This window comes from Scomber scombrus, chromosome 9 (assembly GCF_963691925.1).
Source record: "Scomber scombrus chromosome 9, fScoSco1.1, whole genome shotgun sequence".
NCBI classification, from domain to species: domain Eukaryota; kingdom Metazoa; phylum Chordata; class Actinopteri; order Scombriformes; family Scombridae; genus Scomber; species Scomber scombrus.
Genome location: NC_084978.1, coordinates 17,195,348 through 17,211,143, shown reverse-complemented (window position 1 = coordinate 17,211,143; position 15,796 = coordinate 17,195,348). Strand labels below are relative to the sequence as shown.

General features: G+C 42.0%; 1 protein-coding gene across 7 annotated transcripts in view; it reads left to right on the top strand.

Annotated features, from left to right (window-relative positions):
- The window catches only part of LOC133985674 (protocadherin gamma-A12-like), a 211,230-nt gene extending 200,306 nt beyond the window's left edge, over window positions 1–10,924 (top strand). For 4 of the 7 annotated variants that reach the window (XM_062425336.1, XM_062425337.1, XM_062425340.1 and 1 more), the window contains exons 2-5: window positions 3,523–3,581; window positions 4,543–4,596; window positions 6,995–7,092; window positions 8,743–10,924. In XM_062425336.1, coding sequence (XP_062281320.1) covers window positions 3,523–3,581; window positions 4,543–4,596; window positions 6,995–7,092; window positions 8,743–9,035 — 504 coding nt within the window. In that variant the 3' untranslated portion in view covers window positions 9,036–10,924. The remainder of the gene's footprint in view (window positions 1–3,522; window positions 3,582–4,542; window positions 4,597–6,994; window positions 7,093–8,742) is intronic. The other 3 variants (XM_062425338.1, XM_062425339.1, XM_062425335.1) reach the window with 1 other exon arrangement.
- The last annotated feature ends 4,872 nt before the right edge of the window (window positions 10,925–15,796 follow it).

Below are 15,796 nucleotides of genomic sequence, written 5' to 3'. Positions count from 1 at the left end.
AAAGGATGGCTTTACGCACGTGTGCCACAGTGACAGACAGCATGGTCTATAACAGCTTTAGAGCAGCAGCCATCACTGTGGGTGTTTATGTGTGTGTGTGTGTGTGTGTGTGTGTGTGTGTGAGAGAGAGATTGTGTGTACAAAGCAGGCACCAGGAGCGATCCCGCAGTGTGTAACTTTAGCAGGACACTTGGGCCTTGGTGCCTGATTGTCAGTCACTCCCCTCTTTGTATCTTTTATTCATTTAAGGTGTGCTGGTAACTTACACCACTAACACAAAGTTTGCAACAAAAACATTCTCCAAATATTGGTAAATCAAATAAAATGTTGTTGCTTCCCATTGGCCTGAAACACGTAGATCTTCATCAAAAAACAACATTCTCATGATCTTGGGAATTTTACACCTCCCTGCCTTTGTAGTAAAACTAGAGGTGTCAGATCTGGATCGGAACATTGCCATGACCGTGATCTTGGGTTAGTTATCCAATATTTGAGTCTGTGGGGAATGTATAAGGGTTGGCACGTGTACTGAGTTAGGCGGAGTGTTTTGTAAACAGTCTTTTTTATGGATGACAACGCTGCACATGCAACAAACTGGCTCATGCGATTCAGTGAAACTGTCCTCAAGGGTTTTGTCAGCTGAGTCATGATATTTGTTCAAGGGATAGCAATATTAAAGTCAAGCACCGCATGCTGTGTTTTCTTCTGTCTCAGTGTTACAGTGAATTAACTGTTGAATGGAATCGTATGGGTTATATATCCCAATTTCCACTGGCGTAATCATTGACTAGCAAGGGCACCGTCTCTGGAAATAATGTAAGAGAGCTGGGAAACTGAGTGAATATGTCTGTATGTGCTGTGTGTGTGTGTGTGCTGAAGGTTATCAGACCAAGAGGAAGGACTTCCTCTTTTCAGACATCACCAGGTGCAGTTAAGCCATGATTCTTTTAACACCCATACTGAGTGTGTGTCGGTGTGTGTGTGTGAGTGTAGACTCAGCAAGAAAAAATACTGATGTACTTTTATAGACCTTTGGCACTACAAACACATAACTTCCATTCATGACAAACAAAGTGTCAACCAGTAAACCAGATGTTTTAGAAAAGTTAACAGTAGCATATTTACAAACATACTGGATGTTGGCAGATGTGCACACATGCTGATCAGTGTAGTTTATGCCCCCCGATGAATCCAAAGTTCTCAGATTCTCGTCTCTAAAGATGATAGTACCTCAACTGATGAATTACTGCCTGACTGAGTTCTTAAGCTATTGTACCATGAGTTCTGAGGAACCCGAACTGTGCTTTGGCTCAACTTAAAGATGTAAAGGAAGTAGACTGACAGCGTTAAAGCTTCCTGGGTAGTATGAAAGTCTTTCAATTGGATAATAATTCAGGCCCACAGAACTGTAATCCCTTCACCTCTCTGCATGGCTGCCTGAATAGTCTGTCTCACCTTCTCCTCTCTCTCTCTCTCTCTCTTTCGCTCTCTCTCTCCATCTTTAAAACCTAACTAAAATTGTATTGTGCATTTGAATACTTAATCCCCTCTATCTTAACTGATCAGCTCACTTCAGAGACTCTAATAATAGTACTAGTTATAATTAACAAACAAGCACAGTTAAAGATGCTCACATAATTGGAGCTGAAAAGGCAATTAGATTTGTATCCTTGCAAGCCATTAAACTTGGCTTGGGAGTTGTTATCCTTGGTGACTGTTGCTTAAACCATCTCAACTCAGCAACTCTTAACTGTTTGCACTTCAGATGAGGGTTTGAAAATAGTCTGACTTCCTGCTTGAGCCAAAGACAATTGCATTTTTATAGAAGCCTGTCTGCTTCTGATGTTCAAGTGCAGGCAAACCACCCCAAATTAAGCATATGTGATTACATTACAGCATATCACACCACTATGTTTTTACCTTAAGCTCACAGTGGGGCCCAAATATTCCAGTTACCCCTTATTCCACATGACTGCAGTGGGATCTGCCCTTGGAAATGACGTGTGTGTTTGTGCAGTGAGAACGAGTCACACTGCTGGAATGCTGGGCCTCTCCGTGGATGTTTGCCTCCACTCATCCCTGATCTTTTTCTCTCATCAACAAAGTTCAGACAGACTCACATGCCCACGCATATATCACACATCTCTAAGTCCATTTTTAGAGTCGACCAAGCTGTGTTTTGACGGAGGATAAAAGTTCAGATATGCCCTCCTCTTCTTATCCTCATCCACTATGGTTTCATGTTGTAATAAATTCATTTATGAGGGCTGGTATTGCAATTTGGTATGAGGATGTAACCTGGCAGGCTTTCCTTTTCCTGAGTATTAAATACTCAACTGATTATGTTAAGTGACCACCAAGGTTAATTTGCTCTCTTGTAGACAACAATGAAATTTAATCCACTGACATCTATTTACACTTCACACATTATGGAGTTGTTCAATAATTGTGTTGTATATTGGAGGGACATTAACTGCTATGCAACGCCTTTACTTCTGTATCGTTTTCTTTGATGCTCTCATTATCGTAGGATGGCACTTCTCATATGTTGTTCCTGCATGGATACATAACACTTCCTAGTGTCACTTGATTCAACAATCCGACGATCTGACTGTTTGTTTTTTTGATGCATTCAGTAAGTCACCATTCAGTGGTGCACTCATTCTTCATGTCCTTATATTGTAAAAGATGCCCTATTTATTCTTGTCATCAGTTTATCCTGCAATAGTCTTCCTTTTGTAGAGGTATCTTTGAGCTATTTTCTATTTTCTATCCTGCTCTCTTCCTGCCTCTTTCCATCATTCACTAGGGTAGAACAGCTCTTTTAATAATGCAGCACATCATCCTGCTGGCCTCTCTCTCCAGGGAGCTCTTGTGTCGATTAGGCGGCAGAATCTGGAGCCAAGCCAAGGGTCTATTCTCTGCATCACTGCACAACAAGAGAGGCTGGGAGAGAGGGGAAGAGCGAGAGAGATGGAAAAGACATAGTGACATGGACAGAAGTGCAATGGACTTGAAGACATTCATAGAGAGAAGCAGGGACATATATATATAGATGAGAGAAGAAAGAGAAGCAAGAGGCTTTTTTTTATCACCACTGAGGTGCCATCTTTGCCTTTTCTCCTTGAAGTTCCGGTTTTAAAATAAACAACTTTTTTCTATATTGTCTGCCCTTTTGTTTTTAGTTTCAGCAGAGACCCAGTTTGTATCGTATCAGTCTCTGTGTGAGCATGCTCCTCTGCCACATTTTATGCTCCAAAGCTCTTGGAACAACATGGATGTCTGAGCATCCAGATATTTGTTGTCATCTGTAACCATTTGTTGAGCCTTACTGAAAAACTGTGAAGGTTTTCTAAATCACAGACAGAAACACAAAAGAATACACACAGACATACACAATCATCAACAGATGTGTCGGCCACAAAACAACATCTTATGACCCATAAAGTACACCTCAGAAACGTGTCACTGCTGTTGCAATGAAACATGCATTTCATGTTGCATCTTCTGTTCTCTTCACAGCAAAAGCCCCCAAACAATGACTGGCGCTTCACACAGGGACAGAGACCCGGACCTAGCGGGTGAGTAAACTGACGCGCACACACACACACACACACACACACACACACACAAACATACCGATAAAATGCTACGTAATGTCAAAAGCATGTTGTTGTGCTGCACAAGGCAAGCTTATCATAAAGACAGAGGGAGTGATGAAGGATGAGAAATAAAGAGAGGAGAAGGGGGGATGGGAGAGAGAACTTGCAGTCTGCCCAGATTGTAAAATACTGAAGTCGTAATGCAACCATCTGAATCTGACTTTCAATTACATTGTAGTGATGATGCAATGTATGATAATATTTAAATACATGACTCTTCTCAGTGAGTTCTGATTCCTGATATACACTCCTGAATGAGCATCCCTGCCTGTTTCCAGGCGGCTTTATAAAATGGCTGCCGCAGCTTCCTCTACCCCTCCCCCTTCTGCTCCTCTCCTCTCTGCGCTCTCTGAGCCTGTGTGCCATCACTCAGTACTACTGATGAGGGACGGTGACCAGAGGCAGTGGGGGAAGGGATAGAGTATTTATCCTTCCTGCTTTCTTTTCATTTTCTGCCATCAGACATGAAACTGATGGTTACTTAAAATGTAATTTTTGACATCAGTGACTTGTCTGTTAAATTACAATAGATTCATTGTATCTCTTTATTTCAATTGTGTGTTTGAGTGAGTGTGTGTGTGCTGGTGGTTGATTATTGGTATTTGCCCATACTGTGTGGGCTAAAATGGCATGTGAGCAGTAACAGTTTTCACAACAATGATTGCACAACACATTCTGAGTCAAGGCTTCTCCCTGTAGAGACACACGCCACTTCTTAAGGGATACTGCTGGGATTATAGATACATTGGACATAATTCATGTTAGTGAGGAAATACCTTTCAATCTCTGATATTTTGAAATGACAGCATTTTTCTTCATTAACCCCAGCCTTCAAATACCAAATGGTTCTTTCAGACTGTATAACTTGTTGTGTTTCTAGACCCCACATGCCATACGGTACACACATACGATGGACGCCGAAGGATGGGACAAGGTACTAATTTAGCCATAGGCACTATATGAGCACTCACTGTCCTTAGTAGCTGTTCAGTTTTCAGTTTTGTCAAGTGACTGTTCAGTGTAAGAGGGACCTGATCAGCTAATAAGGGCAGAGAGTTGTTTTTAGGTAGTGCACTGCAGTTGAGTGCTGTGCTGTGTGTAGTATGTACCTAACCCATAGCTTCTGTTAGTTTCCTTCAAAATTTGATGGGGTTTGTTGATCAATGTGCATAGGCCACAATGCCTGCTGTGGCATAGAAAGGATTGTGACATTTTTGAGTTTGCGTGCAGTGTTTGGTAGATTTGCTATGCCTTGTATGTGTGCTATACATATAATCATTGTAGTCTGAGAGCTCTTGTTTTTTTTTTCCTCCAAGAATACTGGCTTACCATACAGTGTTGCCTTTGATGTATGTCTGTGATGGTTGTAGCTCAAATCACCACATGTGGCTTTTTCATGTGATTTATCAACTGGACGACAACACGAAAGAGAAAATGAAGACGGTTGTTTCATGACTGTTTTCTTTTTAAAGCCTGTTAGAGGTTGGAAAGTTACTCTATAAAGTAAGCAGGACTCTTTGGGTCAACATGTAGATACGATGGCTACCAGCATGTGCACCGTGTGACTGTCTGTAGGGCTTAAATTAAGTTTATAGTTAATGTCTAGAAGCAAAACAACAACAAGAGGAAGCTTGAGAGACCAAACACATCATGTAATGTTGCAGAGGAAAAACGATAGCACTGTCTGGTCAACCAGGGACATCCCACTGGACCACAGTTTACTATATTGCCAAGAGGAAGTGATAACACTGACCACAGGAAGCGCTTAAAAAGAACCACAGGATGTGATAAGTACAGTGGGACGCTAATTTAGCACAAATGAAGCATTCCTTTTTATCTTTAGTGATGTAAAGAGGCCCAAAATGGCTGCCCTGGCTCTACTGACAATGCTCTAACCCAGCCTGTTTCTCATTGGCTGCCTGGCACAGGACATGCATGTTTCTCTTCTTTAGTCTCTCTCTGGCACTGAAGTGAAAACCACTTCAGAGTTTTGGCAGTGTGATCTGGCAACCTGCTCTTAAACAGAGCCCTGTTTTTGTGTTAGAATTCCTTTTTCACTAGTTCCCTCGTTGTGTCCTTTACTTTCTCTGAACTCCTGAGAGCAGACCAATTTGTCCAAGAGGTTTTAAATAAAGAACATCAAAGTGTGCTTCTTTACATACCATGCATTTAGCACACTAACTACCCACCTACAGTCTGGTTTTCCTAATTTATAACCGCAGCCTAAATTTGTTAGAAAGCAGGACCTGAGACCTCAGTGTCCTTTTAATCCCTGATGTGTCATTAACTGTCCTCTTTGGAGCTGTGCAATCCACCAAAACCTTTTTAGCCATGTGTCTGCGGGCTAATGATCCTCCACTAAATGGCCTCAGTTGTTTTTTGTTATTACCTAAAACAGTTAAATAGCCAATGTATTGCAGGCAAAGAATCATAAATCAGGAGGTTGAGAGTAGTTTAAACCATTTTTTATTGTTTTTGCTGGATAACTCTAGAAGCAGGTTTTCCAGGATGATTGTTTTGTGTCTTCTGCAGGGCCTCTAATGAAGTGCAGTGACATTTATTAGTTTTTTTTCCTGACTGTGTACCAGTAACATAAAGATAAAATACTGCAGTTTTATGGCACATCTAAACCACCATTTCAAAAAAATCCAAAAGAAGGAAGTTTATTAGCACTTTAGGAAAACTAGCAGAACCAGGATTAAAGTATTACGACCTAGTTGTCAGTGTTGTAGAGCTTTTGTTGGTGTGTCACATGTGTGGGAATGGAAAAAAGTAGGTGAGCATAATAGATCGCAGTTCTGCGTTCTCCTTTGTTCCCCCCCACATGCAAATTGCAGGTTTTAAATAAACAAGCCTTTGAAGGTAAAGTTTGCCCAGATGGAAATGTTTAGCGTTCACTGAGCGCTGCATGTGTGGCTATGCAGACAGCTATTTCCTTTAAAGGTGGGATCATTAAATATTTAATCAGATGTAGTTGACGGTGCAGTGCCCATGGTCATTCCGGAGAGTGTGTGAAAGTTGTGCAGTGTTTACTCTGTTTTAATGCTTGAACACGCTTGCTACTGTGTGTCTGTGTGCAGACACATTTGTACACGCCTTAACAAGAGTGTGTTTTAGAGTGTGTGTTTGTTTGAGACACACCATGCTTTGTATACTATACATCCTCCTTGTTATCCTTGCTGAGTTCTCCTCAGGCTGTGTACTTCGCTGTCAGCTGCTTTGCCTTTACATCATAAACCACCAACTGTCAAAGTCACTGAGATAAACAAACACAATGTACAGGACAAACCACAATTTATTTACGCTTGTTTTTTTCCTTGTTTTTGTAACAGGGCTGCTGGAGGACCTGAGGTTGCCATGGGAACTGGCCCCTGGCCCCAGCCCCCAACTGAAGCAGAGCAGCTCCAGGCCCTGATGGCTGCAGCTAACGGTGAGTCCTATACCTCGTTATCTTTCTCCTCCTTCCCAACATTACATCTTCTAATTCTGTAACATGTTTTCATCCTCATCCGCTCAGATTCAGTGCATGAGTGACGGTTGTTTATTTAGTTTCCTCTTTGGTTGGAGGGCAACTAGCCAGACTTTTTCATTGATGAAGCTCTTTCAGTACACATTGATGTTTCCATTACTGCATGTAGTGGCTGTGTACCAGTGAATGGCCAATGTCCAGAGGAAGCTTCAGATATTATTCAGGCAGTGGATGTAGCTACCAGCAGTTCCTCAGATAAACACTGCAGTTTATGTGTTGAATTCAATAACAGGACAGAGATGCATGTTTCCACTGTACACACTTATCACATGCACATTGTTTTATCATAACCCAAAGGCTATAGGTCTGCATGAATAATTATGTAATATGCAACCTTCACTCTCCTACATAAAGTCAAGTAGATCACTGGACATATCCTCTTTCTCCTGTGCTATTCCTCCGTTCCTGCAATGACTGCCTTGCCAGCACAGAGGACTCACAAATACTCGGTGACTCACCCTTGGGCTGTTTCTGTGGAAGGCTTTGTAGTCACATCACATGGAAAAATACACATAAATTTGGCCTTAAAAGCAAAGCTGAGCAGCTTCAGATGCAGTGGCAAAACACAGAAATGGTGGAAGGACAAACTTAACAAATAAGATTTTGTATGGGGAAAAAAATGTTTTGGTATATTGTTTGGCAACAAACAAGAATTATTATTTATAATAGAGTCAAGTCAATGTTTCCACTGTTATTGCAACCATTGACACATCACATCTCCTTCCCTTCACAAACACACACACATACTCACACACACACACACACACACACAGCCCCCTCTTGGACACTGCACCGGACGTGGTGTGGAATTTTTCCATTTAGAGTGAACAGAGAGAAGGGATCTGTCTTTGGCTTAGTGGTAACCTGCATGTCAGCACAAAGTTAGACATAATGAACAGTTTGTGCCATCAGGAACAAATAAGTAAGGTCATTCATCCTCTGTAGCTGAAGTTGCTGAATTGATAAGACAACGCATGAGAAATTATGCAAACAGTTAGAAAAATATAGTGTGAGAGCAGAAAGAGTATTTTAAAAAAATGATGTTTTCCGTCACTTCCTTGGTCCACTGGAAGTCAATGCAGTTAACTGGGAAGTTTTTGTGTCCATATGTTTGTTTATATAGGCTGAGAGGGACTACAGGATGGGGGCAGGGAGCGTTTGTGTCTCTGGCTCTGCAATGCAGGGGCTGTGGGAGAATTATGAGCTGAGCAGCTACGTCATGCGCACACAGTCAGGGCATGCGTTATAGACAATCAGAAACACAGAGGAGTGTGCTAGGGAGATAGAGTCATCATCTGTGATAAAAATATGCCTGCACACAACCATTTTGTAACACCTCCTCTTCCTCTTTTGTTCTTTATTTTCCTATTTGTGCTCTTTTTTGAGTTCACACTGAATATATAGCAGTTTAAAAATACATTATGTTTAATCTCCCTTTCATTTCACTGCTTGTATATAACACTGAATTTAAGTTATCTAACAAGTTTCATCCCTCTCTCCTCTCCCATCTTACCCCTGATTCCCCCACTCTGTCCCTCTTTCCCCCAGAAGTGAGCGAGGCTACGGCCACTTTGGGGCCCGGCACCATGGGCTTGAGCACCCGCTACAGCCCCCAGTTCACCCTGCAGCACGTCCCCGACTATCGCCAGAATGTGTACATCCCTGGCAGCACGGCCACCCTCACCTCCAACCCCCAGCAGCAGCAGCAGCAGCAGCAGGCCACAGCTCAGCAGGCCACCCAGCAGGCACTGCCCCCACCCCAGGCCTCAGGCCAGCCTGAGCCCCCCAAGGCCGCTCAGACCCCTGCCTCCAAGAAGAAGTCCACCAAGAAGGAAAAGAAGTAGAGCGGGACAGCAAGAGATGGAGGAATGATAAATCCGGCTTAATCTGATGAGAAATTCAACCCCCCACACCCCACTATTAGGTATCTTACTGAACTGCTGTCTAAACATTGACAGCAAATCACTTCTGACCACACGGACGATGTTGATGGTTCTTTGAAAGAGTTTCTTGAGGGCCTTGAAGAGTCTGAATGTGCTGAAGGTTGTTGCTGGTGTAACCTGTGTTGTGCTGAAGGTCTAGTATTGCTCATGTAATCTTTGTCGGTAGATATTTTTGGCAGGGTATGGGGGGTTAGTGAGATTTTTTTTTTTCCTTTTTTCTTTTGGCAAAATCAAATGAACTTGGACAAAGAGATTCAGTGTAAAGAACCTTGCTGGTATGACAAGGCTATACGCAGTGATGTATTCAGAGATGAAATGTTAATGTCTTTCATGTTGGATTTATTGTGCTCTTTCCCCGAGGTGGAAAGTCAGCTCTTGTAAAGTATGCTAGTTGCCATCCATTATATTCTTATGTAGGGTCAGCCTTGCAGGATCTCAAAGCCTGTGGATATAAGGCTGCTGTTTGACAGGTATTACAAACTCTTCTGCATGCTCTTTAAGGTTCAAACCACATATACTAGTTTAGAATTGCAAACTATGCATTGCAAAAGCAAAGAGGAGGATGTGCTCAATCTATTATCCTCCTTCCAATCGCAGGTCAATACAATGCACATGTAGCATTTATTTGACACAAAAAGAACATTACTTTTGTAATCATAGTTTAAAAAGATAAGATTTTAATCTCTGATATTTTTTATGACCTGAGCATGCACCCGGAGGAACGGCTGGCAGAGGGCAGGGTCGCACGTCCTTGTGTCATGGAGTCATGAGCCATGCTGTCCACTCAGGTGGTGCAGCAGCAGGCACTGACTCCTTGTATAACACCTCCAGATGGGCACAAGCATGTCGTGCTGCCCTGCTCCCTCTATCCTCCCCTCCTCACACCCAGCTCGTGTGCTCCCCCCACTACCCCACATTGAGAGCCAAACAATGAGAAATGCACTGTTCGTATTCTGAAGATGAGATGATGTAGGGGTAGTAATCACTTTGGTCTTTAGAGAAACGCATAAATGTGGTAAACTTAAGTGCTTAGGAGTTTTTGGACACTTCTAGACCGCTAGGGCCTCCACAGAGTATTTCCCTTCTCCATCCTGAAGTGATGAAGAAACTTCTTGATGTGTCACAGTAACTTGTTTTTTTCGTTTGGGAGATAATGATTCAATAGCATAGAGGAGTTGTTTGTATAAGATATGAAGTCTTTACTTTGCCGTCCATCTGTCTGTCAGGGCTCTGGCCAGATACAACTGCATGAAAAAAGGCAGCTTGCAGGCTGGGTCAGTGAGGGTGAAGTGAGTGTGGTGAGAGGTACACAGACTGAGGTGGCACCATTACATTGACCACGGGGGGGTGGGGGATGGGAAACAACCTTGGCTCTACCCACTGAATGTACAGAGGAACCACTGTTGACCCACCCACCCCTTAAACCTTCTCTAATGCACTGACCCAGGTAGAGGTCAACAGAGCCAAGCACAGCTGTCCCTGTTGGTGAGGAGATGCCACTCAAAAGCCCTTTGAAATATCCTTCCTCCATTGAAATCAATGGGAAACCTTGGCCTCTCTACCTCTCACCTGTCCCCTCGACTCCCTGGTCCTGTGAGGCTCTTCCCCACTGTAAATAAACACAAATCCTGTTGATGGTAAGAGCCAGTTGTTTGTATAGTAGGGACCACGTCCAGCATTTTCAAAAGTCCCTCTCCACAAGGCGTGGCTTACTACTGGAATGTGTTGCATTTTGTTTTTCAAGAAAATAAGAAAACCACAGATTAAAAAAAAAAAAAAAAAAAAAACAATGAATAAAAATCTGAGATGTTCTTCAACAGTTTGTGTTGCAATGTAGTAACTAAGCACCATGGAAGCCAACTAACTTCAGTGTAAATAAATGAATTAAAGATAACTTTAGATAAGTAAACAAGTGACACACGTAGACTAGTTAACTTGTGATATGTGTTGCGCATATTTTTGTGTTCATTTTTTCTCTTCTATCTTTTATCACCCTGTAAAGAAACAAAACAAAAAAAAAATGGAAATGTTTCTATCCTTCTGTAACCTCTTAATGTTCTTTTGCGGTGATTTTATCTCGTGCATTTGTGAAAGAATGCCTCTCATTCTCTTTCTGTCCATATGAACAAATGATTATAAATATTATATATGTGTAAGTCCGTCCGCTGCTGAATTAATACTACTCTATCCTGCTGTATTATCTTTCTTATCAAATGCTTAGCCCCCACGCTATACCCCTGTGTTACTCTTATTTTTATGCTAATATTTATATTGCTGTTTTATTTTCTCTTGAACACTGACATTTCAAATAAAAAGATCCTGAAATCATTTAAAATTGCTTGTGTTTGCTGTTTCTTTTATGTTCATGTGTTTCTATTTAATATCTTACACAGTATGCTGCTTTTCAGTAAGTTAACCTTGTGCATGATTTACATTTCTAAGACTATTCATTCATTAGACTCACCTTCAATATTTAAATACTGTAAGATCTAGTGTGCTGTGTATTAAAAATCTTTCCTGGGGCTTTCTGCTCTATGTGATCCACATTCCGCAGAGCTTTAGCACTCAACCTCAAGCTTTGCTGGATATGTTCAAGTAGTCCTTCGTGGCTGTTAGATGAAAAGGAGGGGGAAATGACATTATATGACTCTAAAAATACTATTTCTCCTCACATATATGTTCAGAATTAACAGACCAAGCCTGATTTTAACTATTCCCTTAAGACTTGCTACATGATGACCATGAATTGATCACTTTATTGTCATGCTCCTTCTGTTGATAAAATGATCCAAAACAATATGCAGTAAAATTTATAAAATGTTATTGTACGTAAGTCATTGCAGGAAGATTTATTTTGTTTTTGAGTAAAAGAGCAACAACAACAAAAAGTATATTGTTTATTTATATTTATGATCACTTTCATTTTGATGATGGAAACCTGGCACAGTTAAGACCTGAAAGACATAACATTCACTGTTGTTTACGTCATGCAAACAGGTCAACCAATGTGTCCTCATAGTGACAATTAATACAATTGAATCAACATATTTGGCATAAATCTGGCTCCAAATCTTTTGGCTGGGCAATCAAATCAAATAAAAAAGGGGTTTTAATTGCACAATATCTGGCATTATATAATGTGTGATGTCTGTCCGATACAGAGGACAAATGAATGGCACTAAGGTTTTGGGTAAACTATTAAACATGTCTATATCCATAAAGCTAATTCTCAACCTAAACTCATCACCACATCATACTAGAGCCACATGTTATTTATCTTTCCTCTAAGAGATCCTGGGGCCACTGCAGGGAACATAGTAGCCTACTCCAGCTCTTTATGCCTTTCACCATCTCTTACACAATAACATATAACCCTATAAATAGCCCATGAGACGTCACCAACCAAAACAAAAGGAGCAGACTTTAACGCACTGCTGCAGATGTTGGGGGATGGAAGGAGGGACAGAGAAGCTGGAGAGATGGCGACTAGTGCTTCATGTATCTGACAGCCAATGTAATTTCTGTAAGTTAAGGTGACTATTGCCTAAGGGGGCGAAGCTGATGCAAGACCAACAGCTATGAGACATTTAAGAGAATATCTGAAAAAGTTAATTTAAAATGTTCTAGTTTTAAAACACAATACTTTCCCCTTATTATACATAGATTCCTTCATTTTGGTAAAAAAAAAAAAATCTAATCATTATCATTGTACAATTTAATCACACACATACAAGCATATCAACATCAAACACTGCAGATTCACATACGCAAAATGGCTGACTCTTCTCACCCCATTCTCTCCTTGTATTATGTGGTTGCCATGGCGACAGTTAGCCCCTGCCTGGATGCTTTTCTCTGTTCTACACGTCTTCATTACAAATCTACGCAGTGGGCATTATTGGCTCTGCTCAGGACCTGGCTGAGCTGAGAGACCTGCAGAAGACAAACATATTCAGCCATTAGTCATAGCTGGCAACACTGTGAGAAGCATATGCAGGAAACATGGCAGAGCAGAGAGAAGAATATCCCACACACGCAGACACAAGTGGATGAGTCAGACATAATAAAGCACAGTGGGTTTGTCCCAGTTTGATTCACTGGAAGTCTACATTTTGCTTCCATTAGAGAGCTTTCCTAACAAAGAAAGGAAGTTGATGTGTTATTCATATGAGTACAATATGCATCACATACAGCTTGGAAATAGCTTTAAAGCTACTTAATCAGCTGATATTTGTCATCCTGTGACTCACAGAGACGCCCGCTGTCCTCAGTGTCCCCATGTTTCATCCATTTCCCTGAGGGGAGACCCAGCAGAATAGGGAGATTGTTCTTTTATTGCCCCTTTTACACCCCCCACCCTATCTCGCTTAATTAAGCACATTCCTGCTGATTATACACACTGAGATATACACAATACAGCAACACACACTCACACACAGGCAAGAAAACATCAAATCAGTGATGTATAGCGGGCCTGTCCAAAGAAGGGAAACTGTAGATGACCGGAACTTCACAATGGACTGCCTGTGTGAGGTAATAACATTAGTCAGACAGCCAGGACACAAGACAGAATAACCGGCATCGTCACATCCTGAATGTGACACATGTGCATGTAAGCAGGGATGTGGCAACCCACAGACACACAGGGTCAGTCAGTGAAGAAGGCACTCTCTCATACAAACACAGAAACGTATTGAAAAGCACATTTCTTGAATTTACTCGTAACCAAATTCTAATCTGATTTCATTCTCATCAGAAAACTGGGGCAGAAGGAAGAGCAGACACAGTGTGTGAGCTGCCAGGCAGTCTCAGTGAGAGGAAACAAGAATCACATTTCAGGCAGAGGAGGATCACATCTGAGCCTTTTAAGGAAAGAGCAGGATGTGATGTAGGCTGCTTGTGGCGGGACAGGAAGTGAGTTTCCGCGCCTTTTCCAATTTTTTCCCCTGTCAGAAGTCCAGCAAAAGGAAGAAACCCTCCCTCCTCCTCATCCTCCACCACTCACTTCCTTCCCTGCCCCCTCCCTCCCTCCTTCTCCCATCCTGCAGCTGTCTCTGAGCAGCAGCATGTTGGGTCACCACATGTTGGAGGACAGAGCAAGGCTCTGTGGAAATGCACACTCGCAACACAGCAGGGATAAAGACCAGCTTATCCGGACTTAACCAGGGAAGAACTCTGGGATGAAATATATACATTTATGCCACAGTAGACTTAACCAGGACCTAAATCCAAATGACACACTTATTGGAGATTGCATATGAAAGTGTCAGAGACCAAAGACAGAAACAGCAGTGGGTTAATGTGATTTCTCCTCAAGCAGAGCAGAGAGAGACAGGAAGTGACTCCACTGCTTTTTGGATGGATACTCCTTATAAAAAATTAACAGGGAAAGAAAGGAATTGGGTCTTTTTTTCCTCTGTTGGCTCACTCAGCTAGCTCCAAAAATACACTCTGACTGTCCTGCACGACAACAAACAAAGTAATATCCACTGATAGGCTGAGAAAAGTATAAACACAATTCATGTGCTAGTTGCTAAAAAAGAAATGAATGGTTTTACATTATTAATCTTTATCCCATAGGTTTACTAAACACACTATATTTACCATGTTTCTTACATAATTTCCAAACACCCTGTTGTCATTTATTATTTCAGCAGAGTGGAATGTGCCCAACAGGCAGAGTTAATGCAGGAGTTCAGAGATCTTTGGCTGAAAGAAGAGGAGGAGGCCATTGAGCAGGAGCACTGGAGCACTGGAGCCTGAACGTTGCTAAGGCTAACACTACCCTGATTTAAAGAGACACAGTAATGTGCTGGCTGTGGGCTCAACTAAATCACAGAGATGGAGCTGTGGCAATGTGGAAGAACACAATGCTTCCTTTCAAAGCAGCAAACCATTTTTTCTGTTCATCTGAAAAGCCCCCTCTCTACTCTTTCTTTCTCTAGCTCTCTCTGTCGCTCTTTCGCCTCATCTCCTCTGCCAAGAGCTCTCGCGCCTGTTTTCTCAGCTGGGAGGATGGAAATCAGACAGGGGGTAGACTGGGAGACAGGAGTGAGTATGGTTTTAGGGTGACAGAGAAAGCATGGTTGTTATGATTTTTTCACAGAGAAGATAGAAGGAGAGAAGTGTCCTTGCATTGGTCTGCAAGGTGTCATTTTACTAGGACACAAGTCAAGGGTCAAGTGCATAAAACAAAGATACGGTGAGGTCATGTATTCTGCCCATAGGTAGTGCACAGAGGATCAAAACATGAGGGACATTGCAACTGACTGTAATTTGGTTTATATTCACTCAGCAAGATAGAACAATGTGTTTTTTAAGGGGATCAAAGTCTTCCATCTGGTGCACTGTGGTTTGAGGGCATCCTCTACCCCCACTCTGTCTATACAGTCTCTCCAACACACACACGCAACCATAACCCCAATCCCTCTTTTACAAGCTGTACACCCAATAAGCACCCCCACCCCCCATCCTGCACTCTCACACATACAGCTACCACACCCCCGGCATAGTGCAGAGTATCTAATCCATTTCCTCCACCGCTGGGTTGTCATGGAAACACAAAATTCCCCATCTGAGTGACGAGAGAAGGAATGGAGCAAAGAGGGAGCAGGGAGAGAGGCTGAGAGAGAAAATATGGAAGGATGCAACCAAGAAATTAA